We start from the raw sequence: 18,637 nt of genomic DNA, 5'->3' as shown, positions 1-18,637 counted from the left end.
ATAAGTCTTGGAGACTACCACTGGATGTGGACAAGAGAAGGCTCCAGGGAGACCTTAGAGCAGCCTTCCAGCACCTGAAAGGGGCTCCAGGGAGACCTTAGAGCAGCCTTCCAGCACCTGAAAGGGGCTCCAGGAGAGCTGGGGAGGGACATTTGACAAGGGCTGGGAGTGCCAGGATGAGGGGGGATGGCTTTGAGATTGAGACTGGAGCTGAGGAAGAATTTCTTGGCAGTGAGGGTGGGGAGAGCCTGGCACAGGTTGCCCAGGGAGGCTGCGGCTGCCTCCTCCCTGGAGGTGCTCAAGGCCAGGCTGGATGAGGCCTTGAGCAGCCTGTGCTGGTGGGAGGTGTCCCTGCCCATGGCAGGGGGGGTTGGAACTGGCTGCTCTTCGAGATGCCTTCCAAGCCTACCATGGATCAACGGATCCAGGAGCATCGGCAGAGCTCGGCGCGGGGGGAGCCCAGCCCCTGCCCGCCACAGCCCTGCCGAGCTTGGCCTCTTCTCTTGCAGGTGCTGAACCTCTTCCTGGCCTTGCTGCTGAGCTCCTTCAGCGCTGACAACCTGGCAGCCACCGACGACGACGGAGAGATGAACAACCTGCAGATCTCTGTGATCCGCATCAAGAAGGGCATCGCCTGGACCAAGGCGAAGGTGCGAGAGTTCATGCAGGCTCACTTCAAGCAGCGAGAGGCAGACGAGGTCAAACCTCTGGACGAGCTCTATGACAAGAAGGTGAACTGCATTGCTAACCACACAGGGGCTGACATCAACAGGGACATTGACTACCAGAAGAACGGCAATGGCACCACCAGCGGCATCGGCAGCAGCGTGGAGAAGTACATCATCGACGAGGACCACATGTCCTTCATCAACAACCCCAACCTCACCGTCAGGGTGCCCATTGCCGTGGGGGAGTCAGACTTTGAGAACCTCAACACAGAGGATTTCAGCAGTGACACAGATCCTGATGGCAGCAAAGAGGTAGGGGGGAAAGGCCGGAGGCTCCCGCGGGTCGTCGGTCGGAGTGCCTGGAGGCAGCCGGGGAGGGAGAACGGAGCAGAGCCGGCAGAAGACAGCTGGAGAGGGTCCAGAGGAGATGAGCAGAGGGATGGAGAACCTCCCCTGTGGGGACAGGCTGGGAGAGTTGGGGCTGTTCTGCCTGGAGAAGAGAAGGCTCCAGGGAGACCTCAGAGCAGCCTTCCAGTAGCTGAAGGGGCTCCAGGAGGGCTGGGGAGGGACTTGGGACGAGGGCTGGGAGTGCCAGGATGAGGGACAGTGGCTTGGAGCTGGGAGAGAGCAGATTGAGACTGGAGAGGAGGAAGAAATTCTTTGCAGTGAGGATGGGGAGAGCCTGGCACAGGCTGCCCAGGGAGGCTGTGGCTGCCCCCTCCCTGGGGGTGTTCAAGGCCAGGCTGGATGAGGCCTTGAGCAACCTGTGCTGGTGGGAGGTGTCCCTGCCCATGGCAGGGGGGTTGGCACTGGCTGATCTTTAAGGTCCCTTCCAACCCAACCCATTCCATGGATCTCTGACTCCTGCCTGCTGTTAACATGAGGTGTAGCTGCCTGGGGTGAAGTGAGGCAATTTATACTAAATCTGGTGAGGAGCCTGCTGTGCCTGGCAGCTGCTGGGAGCTCATCAGGAGCTGAGTTGGGCTTTGGTTTGTGTTCAAGAAACTGGATGACACCAGCTCCTCTGAGGGCAGCACCATTGACATAAAGCCTGAAGTGGAGGAAGTCCCTGTGGAGGCACCAGAGGAGTACCTGGACCCTGATGCATGCTTCACAGAAGGTAAGGTGACAGTGGCTGGAAGCCTCTGAGCTCTTTTGGGGACCTGTCTGATGGGGTCAGGTCTCAGTCTGGACCAGGGCTGGCTGCCAGCTTGTTTGAGACCTTTCTTGGCCCTTGCATCAGGGCTGCACCGGTTCAGGAGCACATGCAGGCGCAGTTGCCACTGCAGAGCTGGAGATGGTGAGCCCTGGGGAGGGCAACCTGAGCTGCTGCACAGCTGGAGCCTGGAGGCCTCAGAAGCAGCAGCTTCTGGTCCAGGTTTATTTTTTCCCTCAGTGGCCTCAATGTCTTTCTGCAGCTGCTCCATTCCAGCTATTCCCATGGCAAACTCTGAAGTGGTTCAAGGTTATTTTAGCAGCAAGTTTTCCATTCCCCTTCTGCCAGCTGCATGGACACCACCCTGCCTAGAGAGAGCCCAGCCTGGGCACAGGGTGGTGGTAACTCAGGTGCCCAGGCAGAGAAGTGGCCAAAAAAACCATCCTAAAGTCCCCAAGAAGCCAGGAGCTGAACTGGAGCTCAGCAGCTTTGGTGGTGTTGGCATCAAAACTGCTGCCAGGCAATGGGAATTCCCTGCTCTGGCATTAAACTCTGTGCCCCCTGGCAGCCTCTGGGCTGAGGCTCCTCTGCCGTTGTCCCCTCTGCAGGCTGTGTGCAGCGCTGCAAGTGCTGCCAGGTGAACATCGAGGAAGGGCTGGGGAAGTCCTGGTGGACCCTGAGGAAGACTTGCTTCCTGATTGTGGAGCACAACTGGTTTGAGACCTTCATCATCTTCATGATCCTCCTGAGCAGTGGTGCCCTGGTGAGTAAGGTGCAGGGAGCTGGGGGGTTGAAAGCAGGGCACAGCTGATTGGGGAAGTTGAATTTAGGGAGTCACAGAATCCTGGGGTGGCTCAGGGTGGGAGGGACCTCAGAGCTCATCCCCTCCAACCTCCCCACCGTGGGCAGGGACCCCCTCCCAGCCAGACTCAGCTGCTCAAGGCCTTCCAAGCTCCTTCTGTCCACCCCCTGCAGCCGGCAGGGACATCCCCAGCCAGGGCAGGTTGCTCAGAGCCCCAAACAGGCTGAGCTGGGCTGGTTGCAGGGCTGGGGCAGCTCCCACCTCCCTGGGCCACACCAGAACTGTGATTCCAGTGCTCATCTCAGCGCTGGTTCCTTCAGCTTCTGCCTGCTGAGGCTGAGCTGTGGAACGAGCCCAGGGTGGTGACTCCAGGCCCTCGCTTGTTTCCCGCAGGCTTTTGAGGATATTTACATAGAGCAGAGGAAAACCATCAGGACCATCCTGGAGTATGCAGACAAGGTCTTCACCTACATTTTCATCCTGGAGATGCTGCTGAAGTGGTGTGCTTATGGCTTTGTCAAGTTCTTCACCAACGCCTGGTGCTGGCTGGATTTCCTCATCGTGGCTGTATGTATCCTCCCCTCCTTACTTCTGCTGGGAACACAAACAAACCTCTTGGGTGGAAGAATTGCTGGGCTCCTGTTTTCTCCTGGGGGGGGTCTCCTGACTGGATGCTGGCTGTAGATGAGGGTTCTGTGTCTGTAGGTTTCCAAACCAAGGAGGGTAAAGCCCTGGAGCCCTTGGGGTGTTGCCTGTGGAACTGCTGCCCAGCAGCTCCTGCTGAGCTGTCTGCAGATGCAGAGGAGGATTTCCCAGCCCTGGAGCTCCTTTGCTCCACTGAAAATGTTGTTTCTGAGAGCTCTGCTTGTACCTTGAGCTACTGGAAGGTGTGACCAGGGGCAGAGCCTGTCCAGGCAGAGGGCTCCTTGGGGACACCTCCTGTCTGTGGTCGTTGGTTTGTGTTGTTAAGGAGGGGATGATGAGGCAGGGTTCAGACTCTCCCCACACTGCCACCTAACAGGATCTGTTCTTCTGAACATGGGGCACAGAGATCTGGGAGGGTCCTGAGTGCTTTGAGAGCTCATGATGCAAAAGTTCAACACCAGAGATTCACAGAATGGGTTGGGTTGGAAGGGACCTTAAAGATCAGCCAGTGCCAAGCCCCTGCCATGGGCAGGGACACCTCATCCAGCCTGGCCTTGAACAGCTCCAGGGAGGGGAAACCACAACCTCCCTGGGCAACCTGTTCCAGTGTCCTATCACCTTTAATGTCTACATCTCCCCTCCTCTGTTAAGGAGCTCTGATGCCCAGGAGATAGAAGCAGGACCTCATCAAACAGCAAAGGCAAATCCTTGCTGCTAAGTGATGGTAGCAGGAGGAAGGATTGGTCTGGCCAGATCCAGTCCATGATCACCCTGGAATTCCCCTCCAGAACATCTTGGCAGGGAGAACAAACTTGAGAATTGAGAGAAGCAGCCCAGCAGAGAGGAGAGTCAGCAGTCAGTGTGGCTCCGAGATGCAGCAGGGGCACTTCAGCTGAGCTCCTGCTGCCCGAGGCGGCAGGAGGCGATGGGATGCAAAGGGTTTTCCAATCCCAAGTGCCTCTCTTCTTGTAAAACACAGGATCAGGGAATCCTTGAGGTTGGAAAAGGCCTTTAATTAACATCACTGAATCCAACCACCACCCAGCTCCCATGACCACTACCCCCCATCCCCTGAAATGTCCTCCCAGCCAGCTGTGTCTCGGTGTCCTCACTGAACACCCAGCAGCAAGTATGGGGCGGGGGGGGGGGGGGGGGGGGGGGGGAGGGGAAAAAAAGCCCAACCCCAAACTTCCATTTATTTTTTCCTTCCCAAGCTTTTCATTTGGAACATGTTGGATATGATTCAGTTCTGCCAAGTGCCATGATCACTCTGGAAATATTCCTGAGTAGGTGGAGGAACTATGCTTGGAATCCAGGGGCAGAAGTGACTCAGGATGTCGCCGTTTCCTGGGCAAAGCTGAACTTTCTTCTTAGATACTTTGATTATTTCAACCAAAGTCCTCTCTGCTCCCCTCCCCCCCTCCCCCCCTAGCCTGTAGTGGTAACTCTGCTGACAGTAACCCCAAGGCCTCCTTCACTGCCTTAAGATGAAGAGCAAAGTGCTGAGATGGGAAGGGCCACGAGCTGCCAGCCCTCCCCCTGCGCTGCTCCGAGGGAAGGCTCTCAGCAGATGAAGTTCTTTGGGGTACTGAGTGGAAAAGATGAGCAGCAGCTGAGCACAGGAATAGCATTCCCAGCCCTTATGCTTCCCATCTGGGAGTGGAATTCCAGCTGCTGGGAATGCAGAGCAGTTTGATTGGCAGTTGTGCTGCAAGCTGCATTTGCCTCCCGAATTCTCTGGCTGCAGGGGGAGTAAGGATAAGGAAGTCCCCAGGCAGGGAACACATTTAGAGGGAGTGAGCATGGGAATGTTCAGAGATCCATGGAATGGGGTTGGGTTGGAAGGGACCTTACAGATCCCCCAGCTCCAACCCCTTGCCATGGGCAGGGACACCTCTCACCAGCCCAGGTTGCTCAGGGCCTCATCCTGCCTGGCCTTGAACACCTCCAGGCAGGAGGCAGCCACAACCTCAGGGACCCAGTTCAACATCTTGCTCAAGGACCAACCCAACCTGGCTCAGGGCTCCAGGCTCCTGCATTCCCAGTGCTGTAGGAGGAACCCTTCCTTCCACCTGCAGCTGGTAGGCAGGGAGGGCTGCACAGTTTTGTCTGCAGTGTGAAACTGAGATGGCAAAATGTTGCTCGGTGGAACTGCAGCTCAGCACCGTGCCCTGTTCCTGGTACAAGTCAGGATTGGAGCAGATTGTCCTTCCAGTGGGGTTGGAGTGGAGGCAGGGTGGCAGCTGTGCTGAGCAGGGACTCAACCTTTGCCTGGTAACAACCCTCTCCAATGTTATTTTTCAGGTTTGCTAGCATTGTCAGTAACCCTCCTCTGACTCCCCCAGGCTTGCTGGGTCTGTTTGTGAAGAGAATTGTCTGGGTAATAATGAAGGCTTCTGCATTTCAGTCAGTCTGGAGTCCCTCTTGCCTGCCATCGCTGCCTGCTGTGTCTGCTGTCGGAGTGTCCCAAGGGAATAACACTCAACAGAGCCCCTGAGAGCCTTTAGCTGGTTCACTGCCCTGCTCTCCTCCCCAGCAGCCAGGAGTTATCCCAGGGGGAAGAAGCTCTGGAAGTGAGGAGTCAGTGAAGCCTCTCCCCTGTGCTGTATTTGCAGGGCAGACTGATAGAATGGGTTGGGTTGGAAGGGACCTCAAAGCTCAGCCAGTTCCAACCCCCCCTCTGCCATGGCCAGGGACCCTTCCCAACCAGCCCAGGGTGCTCAAGGCCTCATCCAGCCTGGCCTTGCATTTGAAATCTGGCCCTGGGATTTCTCTGGTGCAGGTGTGGGAGAAGAATCATTCTTCTAATCAATTTCCAGTGATTAACTTCATATCCCTTTTAAACCAGAGTGGTAATTAGGAAGTGTCTTGTCCTGAGAAGGAAGCTCAGCCCCTGCCTGCTCCAGGAGGAGATCTCTGGCTTTCCATTATCTGTTCTTGTCCATTGATGTCTTTTTTTTCTTCTTCTTTTTCTCCTTGAAGAGGTTGACTTCTCTGTTCTTATCTGTGTCTGTAACGTGCTGCTAGCCAGACCAGGAAGCTGGTGGGATGCTGGTGTCTGTAGGTGCTCTTTACACATGGCCAAGTCATGTCAGACCCAATCTAAAGAGCTCTCCATTGACTCACGTGGGGACTCCTAGAGTGGCTCAGGTTGGAAGGGACCTCAGGGATCATCTACTTCAACCTCCTGCCCTGGGCAGGGACACCTCTCGACTAGCCCAGGTTGCTCAATGCCTCATCCAACTTGGCCTTGACCACCCCCAGGCAGGAGGCAGCCACAGCCTCCCTGGGCAGCCTGATCCAGAGCCTCACCACCCTCCTGCTGAAGAACTTCTTCCTCAGCTCCACTCTGACCCTGCTCTGCCTCAGCTCCAAACCATTCCCCCCTTGTCCTGTCTCTAGCCACCCTCAGGAAAAGTCCCTCTGCAGCCTTCCTGGAGGATCCCCACAGGTACTGGCAGGCAGCTCTGAGGTCCCCCCTGGAGCCTCCTCCTCTCCAGGCTGCACACCCCCAGCTCCCTCAGCCCATCCCCGAAGGCCACTGCCAAGGACGGAGCAGCACTGAGCTGGGTGCTTTGCTGGCGCAGTGGGGTGCAGTGGGGCGCAGTGGGGTGCAGTGTCTGTATTTATCTGTATTCTTTCTCATAGGTACCTTTAATTTGTCTGGCTTAAGTTTAATGGGAGCCGCTGGGATCCTGCAGACAGGAAAGGGCGAGGGTAAGGTTTTTGTTTGGGCTCTTCCTCGGCCAGCCCCCTCCTCGTCTGTGTGTCTCTGCCCCTCTCTCTCTCTCTCTCTCACACTTCTCTTTCCCTTCTGTTCTTTTCTCTTATGCCTTTCTCAACCACATTATTTCCTTCCAGGTCGTTTCAGTCAAGTGAAGTAGGCAGCTGGTGTCATGTCTTCGGTATTTATTCTGGGGGCCACCCAGGCTGGCAGCCTGGGCTGGGCAAGCAGTGCTAGGGGACTCATTCTAACAGTCTGGAACCTTTTTTTTCTTTCTTCTTTTTTTTTTTTCTTCTTCTTTTATTTATTTTTTATTATTATTATTATTTTCCTTTCCTTTTCATTTTTTTCCTCTCTTTTTTTCCCTTTTTTTTCCTATTTTTTATTATTTTTTCTTTCCTTTTGTCTTTTTTTTTTTTCTTCTCTTCTTTTCCTTTTTGTTTTGTTTTGTTTTGTTGTTTGGTTTTGTTTGGTTTGGTTTGGTTTGGTTTTGTTTTGTTTGGTTTTGTTTGGTTTGGTTTGGTTTGGTTTTGTTTTGTTTTGTTTGGTTTGGTTTTGTTTGGTTTGGTTTGGTTTTGTTTGGTTTTGTTTGGTTTGGTTTGGTTTTGTTCGGTTTGGTTTGGTTTGGTTTGGTTTTGTTCGGTTTGGTTTGGTTTTGTTTGGTTTGGTTTTGTTTTGTTCTGTTCTGTTTTTTTCCTTTCTTTCTTTCTTTGTTTTTTTGTGTTCTATTTCCTGTGTAGGTCTCTTTAGTCAGCCTTATAGCTAATGCCCTGGGCTACTCGGAACTAGGTGCCATAAAGTCCCTTAGGACACTAAGAGCTTTGAGGCCTTTAAGAGCGTTGTCCCGATTTGAGGGGATGAGGGTAAGATGCCATTAGCAGCTGATCCTTCTGCATGCCTGTGGAGGGGGAGCGGGGAGGGGGCCGGGCTTTGGGCTTTGGGGGTTTTTGTTTCTTTTCCTTTCTTTTTCTTTGATTTAAAGCATGCTAGAACTGATCAAAACTGGTGGAAAAGATAAATTCCAAACAGAATCTCATGATGCAGCTGCTGACTGATCACCTCCCCACCCCCACCCCGCCGCCGCCCTCCCCCCCCACCCCCGCCGTGGATGTCCTCTCACCCTGCCCACCGCTGCAGCCTCCCCTCTTAAAACCAAAGGGGAGATGCATTCAGCTGCCTCATTACATTAATTACTGGCCCAATCCACTGCCATTCGTAGGTGATGTTGACACTTGGCTGTTGTCATCGAGCCTGGCTTTGACCTCTAGCATCCGAGGGGGCTTCTCAGCTGTAACTTTTGGGTTTGTTTTTGGTTTTGGTTTGGTTTGGTTTTTTTTTTTATCTAGGGAGAATCACCAGGTGCAAAGAAGCAGAATTTGAACCACCTCAGTTGTCTCCAGCCCCCCCTCTAGGTGTTGGCTGCTGGTGGAATTGGATTGACAGAACCTGATCTGAGAGGGGTTTGGGTGGTTTGGGGTTGGGGGGAGGTATTTTTAGGGGGGGGGAGGTGGGGAGGGGTTGATCAAAATGCAAGGGGGTGGAAGGCTGCTTCCTTTCTGGGCTCACTCAGGCCTTCAGCAAGGGACTGCTGGGGAGCTCAGCTCTCTGAAAACAAACAACCCCCCCCCAAAAAAGGCTTTGGTTTAATTCCTCTTGTTGCACCTTGTTGTTCTCAGTCCAGTCTGGTGGTGACTGGAAGCCTTGTCTGATGGTGAAGCTTTTCCTTTCCACTCCTTCCCTTTTTTCCACCCCCACCCCCATGCTTTATGGTCCCCTGTCCTTGTCACTGTGGAACGAGCCAGAAAAGCACAAGCAAAGCACTGAACTCCACAAAGCTTTCCTCAAATTGTCAGAGAGCAGCCCTGGCAGGGGGCTGGGCAGTTGCTCCCCCACTTTGCCACTGATCCTTTGTGGCTTTAGTGCTTTTTTTCCCTGGGGGGGAGGGGGTCATTTGTTCATTTATTTCTCTTTTCCATTTGGGATTGAAATGATCCCAGAAGGACACACAAAAAGGATTGGATGTTTCTGTCAGGTAAAGGCCAGGCTGTGGCAGGGGGGGCTCCCAGTTGCTGGCTGTTGGGCCAGACCCCACTGAGCTCCCAGCTAGAGCTGTTGCAGTCTAAGTCTTTTATCAGTTAGGAAAGGGGAGTTGCAGCTTCACTTCAGTGTCTGGCTGCAGCAGTTCCACCTGGATCCAGCTGATCTCCTTGGGATTTGCTGAGCACAAAATCCAGAGAGAGAGAGAGAGAGGCAAAATAACCCCCCCAAAAAAAAGCTGATCAGGATCCTTCAGGTTCCAGGGGAAGTGCCAGGAAGAAAAGCTCTGACCCCCAAACCCACAGAGGGTTGATTCTTCCCTGATTTGTTGCCCTGCTGCTGTGATTTCTTTGGGTCCCTTTGCTCAGTTCTCAGCTTTCTGAAGCAGGCACAAAGGATGAAAACCTTCACATCAACACAGAGCTTCTGCTGGGCTGGGGTCAGGTCCCACCTAAGGTTCTGATCACAAAGGCCTGGCACCAAACCTGGAGATATCAAACCCTGGGCTTAAGCCATGCTGGAGGGAAGCTGTGATTCCTGAGGCACAGTCAGGGAATCCTCAGGCTTAAACTGAGGGATTTTCATCCCAGCCAAGCTGATGGAGAGTTCCACCTGCAGCCCTGGCAGCTGCCTCAACTCAAATTATTTTCCCTTGGTTTGGACTTGAAGGCAAAAAATCTTCCCCAGACAGGCAGAAAGAAACCCAGAAGAAGCCTTCTGAGGCAGGGCCCAGAGATGGGAATTGGCTTGGCAAAGGAAACAGAAGAGTAGTTCTTTGCTTTTCTCTACTCCATAGCAATCTGCATTCTCCAGAGCTTGCTCTGCTCTCAACTGGTTCAGGAGGTTTGGCAGTGGTGCTGTGAAACCTGCATGCATTGTGTCAGTCTGCACACAAAAGCCACATTCCTCCTCTCAGCTCTTCTCTTGGGTGCTGCAGGCAGTCAGGGTACCCTTGGGGACCACATCTCAGCAGGTTCTGCCACTCTCTTAGCTTCCCATGAGGAGCTGCAGCCATCAACCAGCACCTGAAGGATCTCGAGCCCCAAAAGCTGTCCTGCTGCTGTGCTGGTGGTCAGCAGCAGAGGTCCTGTTTGGGTGATGGGAGGATGAAAGGGAAGGTGTCCTGGAGGGCTGGACAGTGACCTGTGGCTTTAGACCTCCGTGGGCCTGCAGTGATGGCTTCAAGAGGTTGCTGCAGTGCCACTTCCCATCCTGATCCCTCCTGTCTTCAGTTTTCCTTCCTGCCCACTGGGATGGAGGTGCTTGCTGCAGAGCTTGACGTGCTTGTGGTGGCTGCATCCAGAGGAGGAGAAGGGGACACCTGATGGTGGCCAGGACCAGTTTGTGGCTCAGGTGCTACTACCTGAGGCCTCCTGAATCACCCTGGAGCTGAGAAGGAAGGCAGAGAGGTCAAACCAGTTTAGCTTCTGTTCATCTATTAAAGGAATCTAAATTAGGAGCTCATCATCATCATCAAAGATTTAATAGCTGCTGACCTGACTCTATTAAAAGCCTGGTGGCTTCCATTGTCATGTGTTGGCCAGGGCTGCTCAGGGACATGGTGCTCCCAGACTGGAGCTAAAATTAGGAGACCCTGGAAGAGAGGAGCTGTGCCCAGCCCCACTGCCTGCGCTGCAGCTCGGAGGAAGGAATGTGGCTTTTCTGTCCTCTGGAGCCTGCCCAGCTGCATGCTCAGCTGGCTGCCTGGCCTTGCTTGGTGGCAGATCTGCTCTGGATGTGTGCAGTGCCTCACAGCTTCGTCTTGAGCCAGGGCTTGCTCCCGGCCCCACCTGAACCCACGCCACGCAGGGCGCTGGGGAGCTTGGTGGGAGCAGGAGGCAGGCTCTGAGGTGGTGACAGCCTGCTTTGAGAGAGGGGAATGGCTGGAAGGGCCACTGGCTGCTGAGCCCCAACAAACCCAGGAGGAAAAGGCCTCCTCAGACTTGGCTCTGGGGAAGAACTGCGGCCGGGAGCCTGTTTGGTGCCGAGAGCCTGAGCCTCACGCAGCGGAGGTTCCCTTCTCCCTTTGGCGGCCACGGCCAGTTTAAACCTCCTGGTGATGACAGCAGTGAGAACCCCAGCTGAGAGCCAGCCCCAGCTGAGAGCCAGCCCCAGCTGAGAGCCAGCCCCTGGCCTGTTGGCTTTCTCCAGCAGCCCTTTGCTAGGTGGCTTGGAAGCAGAATTTGTTTCCTTCCTGCCGGGACTCAGTTCCGTGCCCGGAGCACAGCCCAGGGCTCCCTCAGTGGCCTCCCCTCCACTCCCCCCCTCCCAAAGCAGCTGTGTTGGTGCTTGCTGGTTCCTGCCTTCCTGGTTTATACTGAAACTCTCTCCCACCCCTTCCAACACAGGTGGTTGTCAACGCCTTGGTTGGGGCTATCCCTTCCATTATGAATGTCTTGTTGGTCTGCCTTATCTTCTGGCTGATTTTCAGCATTATGGGGGTTAACCTGTTTGCTGGCAAATATCATTACTGCTTTAATGAGACCTCGGAGGAGCGCTTTGAGATCGAGATTGTGAACAACAAGACAGACTGTGAAGCCCTGATGCCTCCCAACTCCACGGAGATCCGGTGGAAGAACGTCAAAATCAACTTCGACAACGTGGGGGCAGGGTACTTGGCCCTGCTGCAAGTGGTGAGTGGGGGGCAGGCTGAGGGCTGAGCACAGAGGAACTTCATGAGGGTCAGCAAAGGATGGGTGCAGGGTCCTGCAGCTGGCAAGCACGAATCAGCTGCGGCAGTAGAGGTCGGGAGGTTGATCTGCTGGGGAGCAGCCCTGTGGAGTGGGCAAGAAGTTCTGCATGGGGCAGCTCTCGGCCCCACAAACACCTCCAGCCTTCCCCTGGGGCTCCCTGCTGGCCCCCAGCCCCACCCTTTTCTGGCCCCCCCAGCCCCACTCTTTGCTGGCCCTCACCCCACCCTCACTGGTGCCCCCCACCAGTAACCAAGCTGCCTGATCCTTGCCTCCAGTCTGTGGTGTAGGAACGGTGCCCAGGGAGGTTTGGATGCCTGAGGTGGTGTCCAGAGCATGGGTGGGAGAGAGGAAGAGGTGGCTGGAAGAGGATTTCACACAGTTTGGGTCATTCCCAAAGCAAAGCCCAGAGGTTTCCACCTGCCAAACGAACCCCAGCATGGCTCAGCTGGGAAGGGACCTCGGAGCTCATCTTCCCCGCCTTGGGCAGGGACCTCTCTCAGCTAGACTCAGCTGCTCAAGGCCTCATCCAGCCTGGCCTTGAACACCCTCAGGGAGTGCCAGGGAGCCCTTGGCTTGGCTGCCAGAGGTCAGATTTGCTCTTTGGGTGAATTCTGTCTAACTTTTTGGTGGTTTCTAACCCTTTGGCCTTTTTTGTTGTTGCTCGTTTCCCTTTGCCAGGCCACTTTCAAGGGCTGGATGGACATCATGTATGCAGCAGTAGACTCCAGAAAGGTAAAGAGCATGAGCACAAAGTCTGCTCCAGGCAGTTCCTTTTGCTTTGGTCATATCAAGAGTGAAAACAAACCAACAAACAAAACCCCAACAGCCAAACCCCAAATCCTTTCTGTTCTACTGAGCTCTGTGACTTGTTTCCTGCCTCCCCTCCTAAGCACAGCCAGTCCTGCACTGACTCTGAACTGCCTTTTCTTTCTCCCCTCAGCAAGAAGAGCAACCCAAGTACGAGGACAACATTTACATGTACATCTATTTCGTCATCTTCATCATCTTCGGCTCCTTCTTCACCCTCAACTTGTTCATCGGTGTCATCATCGACAACTTCAATCAGCAAAAGAAGAAGATAAGTGCTCTGGGCTGGCTGGGGAGCCGCAGCCTGCAGGGGGTGGCTGCAAAACAAAGGCCAAGGAGCCTCAGGCTGGGGCAGAGACCTCCCCTCTGAGAGGGCTGCAGAGACCTCCCCTCCGTGTGGGACACAGAGCCTCAGGCACTGTTTGCATCGCTCCCTCCCCACAGAGGATTGGCTCAGGGCAAACAAGAGGCAGCCCTAAAGCTTTGTGGGAAACTCAAAACTCTCTTGCCCCTGGGCTACATTTCCCCTGCGTTTCTTTTTGGGTGTTTTTATGCTGGGCTGAGATCCACAGGCTGGAAATGAGAGAATTTTAGGGGGGGGTTGTCCTGGGCTCAGACCCACAGACTGCAAATGAGAGGTTTCCTTTGCCCTCTCTCTGTCCTGTGCTGCTTTCCTTCTCTGCAAGTCAAGCTGAGGGTTTGCCTGTGGGCAGCACCTGTGAGGTGGGGAAGGCTGCAGGGCAGTCAGAGCAGGGGAGCCATGGGGAGAGCTCCCAGCTCTCTCTAAGTGAGATTCTGAGCACCTTGGCTATTGAAACTCTTTCTGTCTAAAGTAGCTGCCACCAGCTTCCCACCTGGCAGCTGTCCTCCCAGCTTAGCCAGGATGGGTTGGGGGTTTTTTGTTTCCCCCTTTCCCTGCTGGAGCTGATTGTAACCAGTTTCCTTTCTGCCCCTTTACTTTGGAGGTCAAGACATCTTCATGACAGAGGAACAGAAGAAGTATTACAATGCCATGAAAAAGCTGGGCTCAAAGAAGCCTCAAAAACCAATCCCTCGACCTCTGGTGAGTAGAGCAGAGCAGAGCAGACTTCCAAAGGAGCTTCAGCTCCAAAAGTATCCTTTGGCCCAACTGCTGCTGGACTCCATGTTCCCATGTTCTTGCCAATAAGACATAGAACCACAGGATGGCTCAGGATGGAAGGGACCTCAGAGCTCCTCTCCTCCAACCTCCCCACCATGGGCAGGGACCCCTCTCAGCTAGACTCAGCTGCTCGAGGCCTCATCCAGCCCAGCCTCCAGGGAGGAAGCAGCCACAGCCTCCCCAGGCAGCCTCCATGTGCCAAAGGGCCACATCCCCCGGTGTGCTGAGCACCTCTGGTGCCTGCTGCTGGAGCCTGCCCGGCTCACACTCTCTCTCCTGTCTCGCAGAACCGCATCCAAGGAGCTGTCTTTGACTTTGTCACCCAGCAAGCTTTTGACATAGTCATCATGATGCTCATTTGCCTCAACATGGTGACCATGATGGTGGAGACAGACACACAAAGCAAGCAGATGGAGGACATCCTGTACTGGATTAACCTGGTGTTTGTCATCTTCTTCACCTGTGAGTGTGTGCTGAAGATGTTCGCCTTGCGGCACTATTATTTCACCATCGGGTGGAACATTTTTGACTTCGTGGTTGTGATTCTGTCCATCGTGGGTAAGTGAGACACCAAAGCAGCTGGAGGGCTCTGAGCCCTGGGCTGACTCGGGGTTTGCAAAGTAGAGCTCCATGGGGATGTGTTAGAACCATAGAGTGGCTCAGGTTGGAAGGGACCTCAGAGCGCCTCTCCTCCAACCTCCTCCCCACCACAGGCAGGGACCCCTCTCAGCTAGACTCAGCTGCTCAAGGCCTCATCCAGCCTGGCCTTGAACACCTCCAGCCACAACCTCCCTGGGCAGCCTGTTCCAGAGCCTCCCCTCCCTCACTCTTTCTTCCTCATCTCCAACCTCAGTCTCCTCTCTCCCAGCCAAAGCTGTTGTCCCTCGTCCTGACGTTCCCTAGCCCTTATTCCAAGCCCCTTCCCAGCTCTCCTGGAGCCCCTTCAGGTACTGGAAGGCCATGAGGGAAGGATCTGTATAACAACAGAAGGCTGCTCTAAGGTCTCCCTACAGCCTTCCCTTCTCCAGGCTCAGCAGCCCCAGCTCCCCCAGCCTGTGCCCACAGGGGAGGTTCTCCATCCCTCTGCTCCTCTCCACGGCCCAAGACGATGTGACCGAGCTGTCCGGTGCTCCCCGGCCCGCGAGCGCGCTCGGCGGCAGGGCCTCAGGCGCTCACCCCTGTGCCTTTCCCTTCTTCCCCAGGAATGTTCCTGGCCGAAATCATCGAGAAGTACTTCGTGTCCCCCACCCTGTTCCGAGTCATCCGCCTGGCTCGCATCGGGCGGATCCTGCGCCTGATCAAGGGAGCCAAAGGGATCCGCACCCTGCTCTTTGCCTTAATGATGTCGCTGCCTGCCTTGTTCAACATCGGCCTCCTGCTCTTCCTGGTCATGTTCATCTTCTCCATCTTCGGCATGTCCAACTTCGCCTACGTCAAGCACGAGGCCGGCATCGACGACATGTTCAACTTCGAGACCTTCGGCAACAGCATGATCTGCCTCTTCCAGATCACCACCTCGGCGGGCTGGGACGGCCTCCTGCTGCCCATCCTCAACCGGCCCCCGGACTGCGACCTGGACAAGGAGCACCCCGGCAGCGGCTTCAAGGGGGACTGCGGCAACCCCTCGGTGGGGATCTTCTTCTTCGTCAGCTACATCATCATCTCCTTCCTCATCGTGGTCAACATGTACATCGCCATCATCCTGGAGAACTTCAGCGTGGCGACGGAGGAGAGCGCCGACCCCCTGAGCGAGGACGACTTTGAGACCTTCTACGAGATCTGGGAGAAGTTCGACCCCGACGCCACGCAGTTCATCGAGTACAGCAAGCTGGCCGACTTCGCCGACGCCTTGGAGCACCCCCTCCGCGTCCCCAAGCCCAACACCATCGAACTCATCGCCATGGACCTGCCTATGGTAAGTGGGGACAGGATCCACTGTTTGGACATCCTGTTTGCCTTCACCAAACGCGTCCTGGGGGACAGTGGGGAGCTGGACATCCTGCGGCAGCAGATGGAGGAGAGGTTCGTGGCGTCCAACCCTTCCAAAGTGTCTTACGAGCCGATCACCACCACGCTGCGGCGCAAGCAGGAGGAGGTCTCGGCGGTGGTCATCCAGAGGGCTTACAGGGTCCGTCTGGCCAGACGAGGCTTCATCAGCCGCAGGCCTGTCTCCAAAAACCTGGAGAACGGGGGAGCCAACAGGGAGAAGAAGGAAGGGACCCCATCCACCGCCTCCCTGCCCTCCTACGACAGCGTCACCAAGCCCGAGAAGGAGAAACAGCAGCGGGCGGAGGAGGGGAGACGAGAGAGAGCCAAGAGACCAAAAGATGTCAGGGAATCCAAGTGTTGAGACAGGAGGAACAAAACAAAACAAATAATAATAATAATAATAATAATAATAATTAATAATAAATAATAAATGCTGAGAATTCAGCCAGAATTGTACAAATTCAACCTATTTGCAAGTGAAAAACAAAACAAAACAAAACCACAAACAGATTGTTTACAAACTTCCTGAGATGTATCAACCCAGAACCGCTGTGGAAGACACTTCCCCACCCCCACCCCCACCCCCTCCGAAGATCTTATACCAAACCTATCTGCTTACCGTGTGCCAGCGTTGCATCTCCACCACCTGTCCAAGGGACCTCCCTCTAAACCTTCAGACACACAAACACCTCCCCTCCCCCCCCACCCCCCCCAAAAACAAAAAGGGAGAAAACCTCCTGAAAAGATGAATTTTCTATCGTTTGGGCAGGTGGATACTGCATGTTCCACAGCAGTCAATGCAACTTAGGACAAAGAAGCAAAATAAACCACACACACACCCACCCCCCACACACTTCCTCCCCTCCCCCCACCCCCAGGAAAAAAAAACCCCCACCACAGAACCTGCTGCTGGGATTCATCTTTTGGTTCGGTTTTGCTTTGGTTTTGTTTCTCTTTTTTTTTGTGTGTGTGTGTGTTTTCTTTTGGGTTTTTCTTTTCCAAAGCAGCCAAAAACGAAGAGGGGGAAAAGAAAAAGGATTTTTTTTTGTTGGGTTTTTTTTCCTCATTTCCTTGGTTCCTATGGAAGGGCAACTCCCCGAGGTGGTGATGCTGAAAGGGGGTTTGGGTCGTGTGAAAGGAGATTTGGTTGGTGGTTATGGAAGGGAGAGCGAAATGAGCTCCCAAGGGATGCTGCTGCAAGGGGTTTGGGTGATGCAAATTAGGTTTGGTTGGTGGTTATTGAAAGGGGGAGCAAAAATAACCTCCTCCAGGTGATGATGTGGAAAGGGGTTTGGTCATCCAAAAGGAGATTTGGTTGGTGGTTATGGAAGGGAAACCAAAATGAGCTCCAAGTGATGATGTGGAAAGGGTTTGGTCATCCAAAAGGAGATTTGGTTGGTGGTTATGGAAAGGGAAACCAAAATGAGCTCCAAGTGATGATGTGGAAAGGGTTCTGGTCATCCAAAAGGAGATTTGGTTGGTGGTTATGGAAGGGAAACCAAAATGAGCTCCAAGTGATGATGTGGAAAGGGTTCTGGTCATCCAAAAGGAGATTTGGTTGGTGGTTATGGAAGGGAAACCAAAATGAGCTCCAAATGATGATGTGGAAAGGGTTTGGTCATCCAAAAAGCAGATTTGGTTGGTGGTTATGGAAAGGGAAACCAAAATGAACTCCAAGTGATGATGTGGAAAGGGTTTTGGTCATCCAAAAGGAGATTTGGTTGGTGGTTATTGAAGGGAGAGCAAAAATAGCCTCCTCCAAGTGATGATGTGGAAAGGGTTTTGGTCATCCAAAAGGAGATTTGGTTGGTGGTTATGGAAGGGAAACCAAAATGAACTCCAAGTGATGATGTGGAAAGGGTTTTGGTCATCCAAAAGGAGGAGAACAAAAATAATCTCCTCCAGGTGATGATGTGGAAAGGATTTTGGTCATCCAAAAAGCAGATTTGGTTGGTGGTTATGGAAAGGGAAACCAAAATGAACTCCAAGTGATGATGTGGAAAGGGTTTTGGTCATCCAAAAGGAGATTTGGTTGGTGGTTATTGAAGGGAGAGCAAAAATAGCCTCCTCCAAGTGATGATGTGGAAAGGGTTTTGGTCATCCAAAAAGCAGATCTGGTTGGTGGTTATGGAAGGGAAACCAAAATGAGCTCCAGGTGATGATGTTGGAAGGGTTTCCATCACTCAAAAGTAGGTTTGGTTGGTGGTCATGGAAGGGAGAACAAAACAAGCTCCAAGAGATGATGTTGAAAGGGTTTGGTCATGCAGAAGTAGATTTGCAATTAGAGAAGCAGCAAAACAAACAAACAAATAAATTAAACATGGGGGGGGGGGGGGAAAATCCAAAAGGGAGGAGGGAAAAAAAGTCCAAAAGGGAGAGGAAAAAATCCAAAATGGAGGGGAAAAAAAAATCCCCCAAACGGGGAAAATATCCAAAGTGGAGAAAAACCAAAGTAGAGAAAAAATCAAAGGTGGAGGGAAAAATCAAAGGTGGAGGGAAAAAAATCAAAGGTGGAGGAAAAAAGTCAAAAGTGGAGGGAAATAAAGGCCAAAAATAAAGGGCAAAAAGTTAATAAAACAACCCCAAAAAAAAAGAGGGAAAAAGCCCTCCAGAAGGAAGTTCCCCCCTGAGCCCTTGCCCCTGAATTGCCATTTGATTGCCATCCTTTATTTGCTATTTATTAGCTGCTTTCTCCTTCCCCACTTGGCTTTGGGAGCTGGGGCAGGTGGGCAGCTTCAGCCTGAAGCCAGCTCAGGCTGATTTCCACCCCTCTGCCATCCCCCCACAAGCTGCTTGCTCAGTGCATAGGAGCAGTTTGCATGATGGCATGCAGTGACCAGCAGCATGCATGAGGAACCATCATCACCACCACCACCACCAGCAGACACTCCAGGACCTGTCCACAGCAATCTGTTAAGCCATAACTTTGAGGCACTCCCCTGAGCACCCTGCACTGTGCTGGGAGGTAAAACTTC

The 18,637-nt window shown here is 53.6% G+C and overlaps 1 protein-coding gene across 1 annotated transcript in view; it reads left to right on the top strand.

Annotated features, from left to right (window-relative positions):
* Positions 1 to 16,048, top strand: part of SCN8A (sodium voltage-gated channel alpha subunit 8) — a 50,838-nt gene extending 34,790 nt beyond the window's left edge. Inside the window, exons 17-27 of the mRNA XM_054177363.1 lie at positions 510 to 980; positions 1,671 to 1,788; positions 2,433 to 2,587; positions 3,020 to 3,193; positions 7,736 to 7,858; positions 11,381 to 11,665; positions 12,404 to 12,457; positions 12,666 to 12,803; positions 13,491 to 13,595; positions 13,961 to 14,231; positions 14,876 to 16,048. Coding sequence (XP_054033338.1) covers positions 510 to 980; positions 1,671 to 1,788; positions 2,433 to 2,587; positions 3,020 to 3,193; positions 7,736 to 7,858; positions 11,381 to 11,665; positions 12,404 to 12,457; positions 12,666 to 12,803; positions 13,491 to 13,595; positions 13,961 to 14,231; positions 14,876 to 16,023 — 3,042 coding nt within the window. The 3' untranslated portion in view covers positions 16,024 to 16,048. The remainder of the gene's footprint in view (positions 1 to 509; positions 981 to 1,670; positions 1,789 to 2,432; positions 2,588 to 3,019; positions 3,194 to 7,735; positions 7,859 to 11,380; positions 11,666 to 12,403; positions 12,458 to 12,665; positions 12,804 to 13,490; positions 13,596 to 13,960; positions 14,232 to 14,875) is intronic.
* The last annotated feature ends 2,589 nt before the right edge of the window (positions 16,049 to 18,637 follow it).

Source organism: Dryobates pubescens, chromosome 40 (genome assembly GCF_014839835.1).
Source record: "Dryobates pubescens isolate bDryPub1 chromosome 40, bDryPub1.pri, whole genome shotgun sequence".
Taxonomy (NCBI): Eukaryota; Metazoa; Chordata; class Aves; order Piciformes; family Picidae; genus Dryobates; species Dryobates pubescens.
The sequence above is the reverse complement of the archived record's forward strand: the minus strand, read 5'-3'. Positions and strand labels throughout refer to the sequence as shown.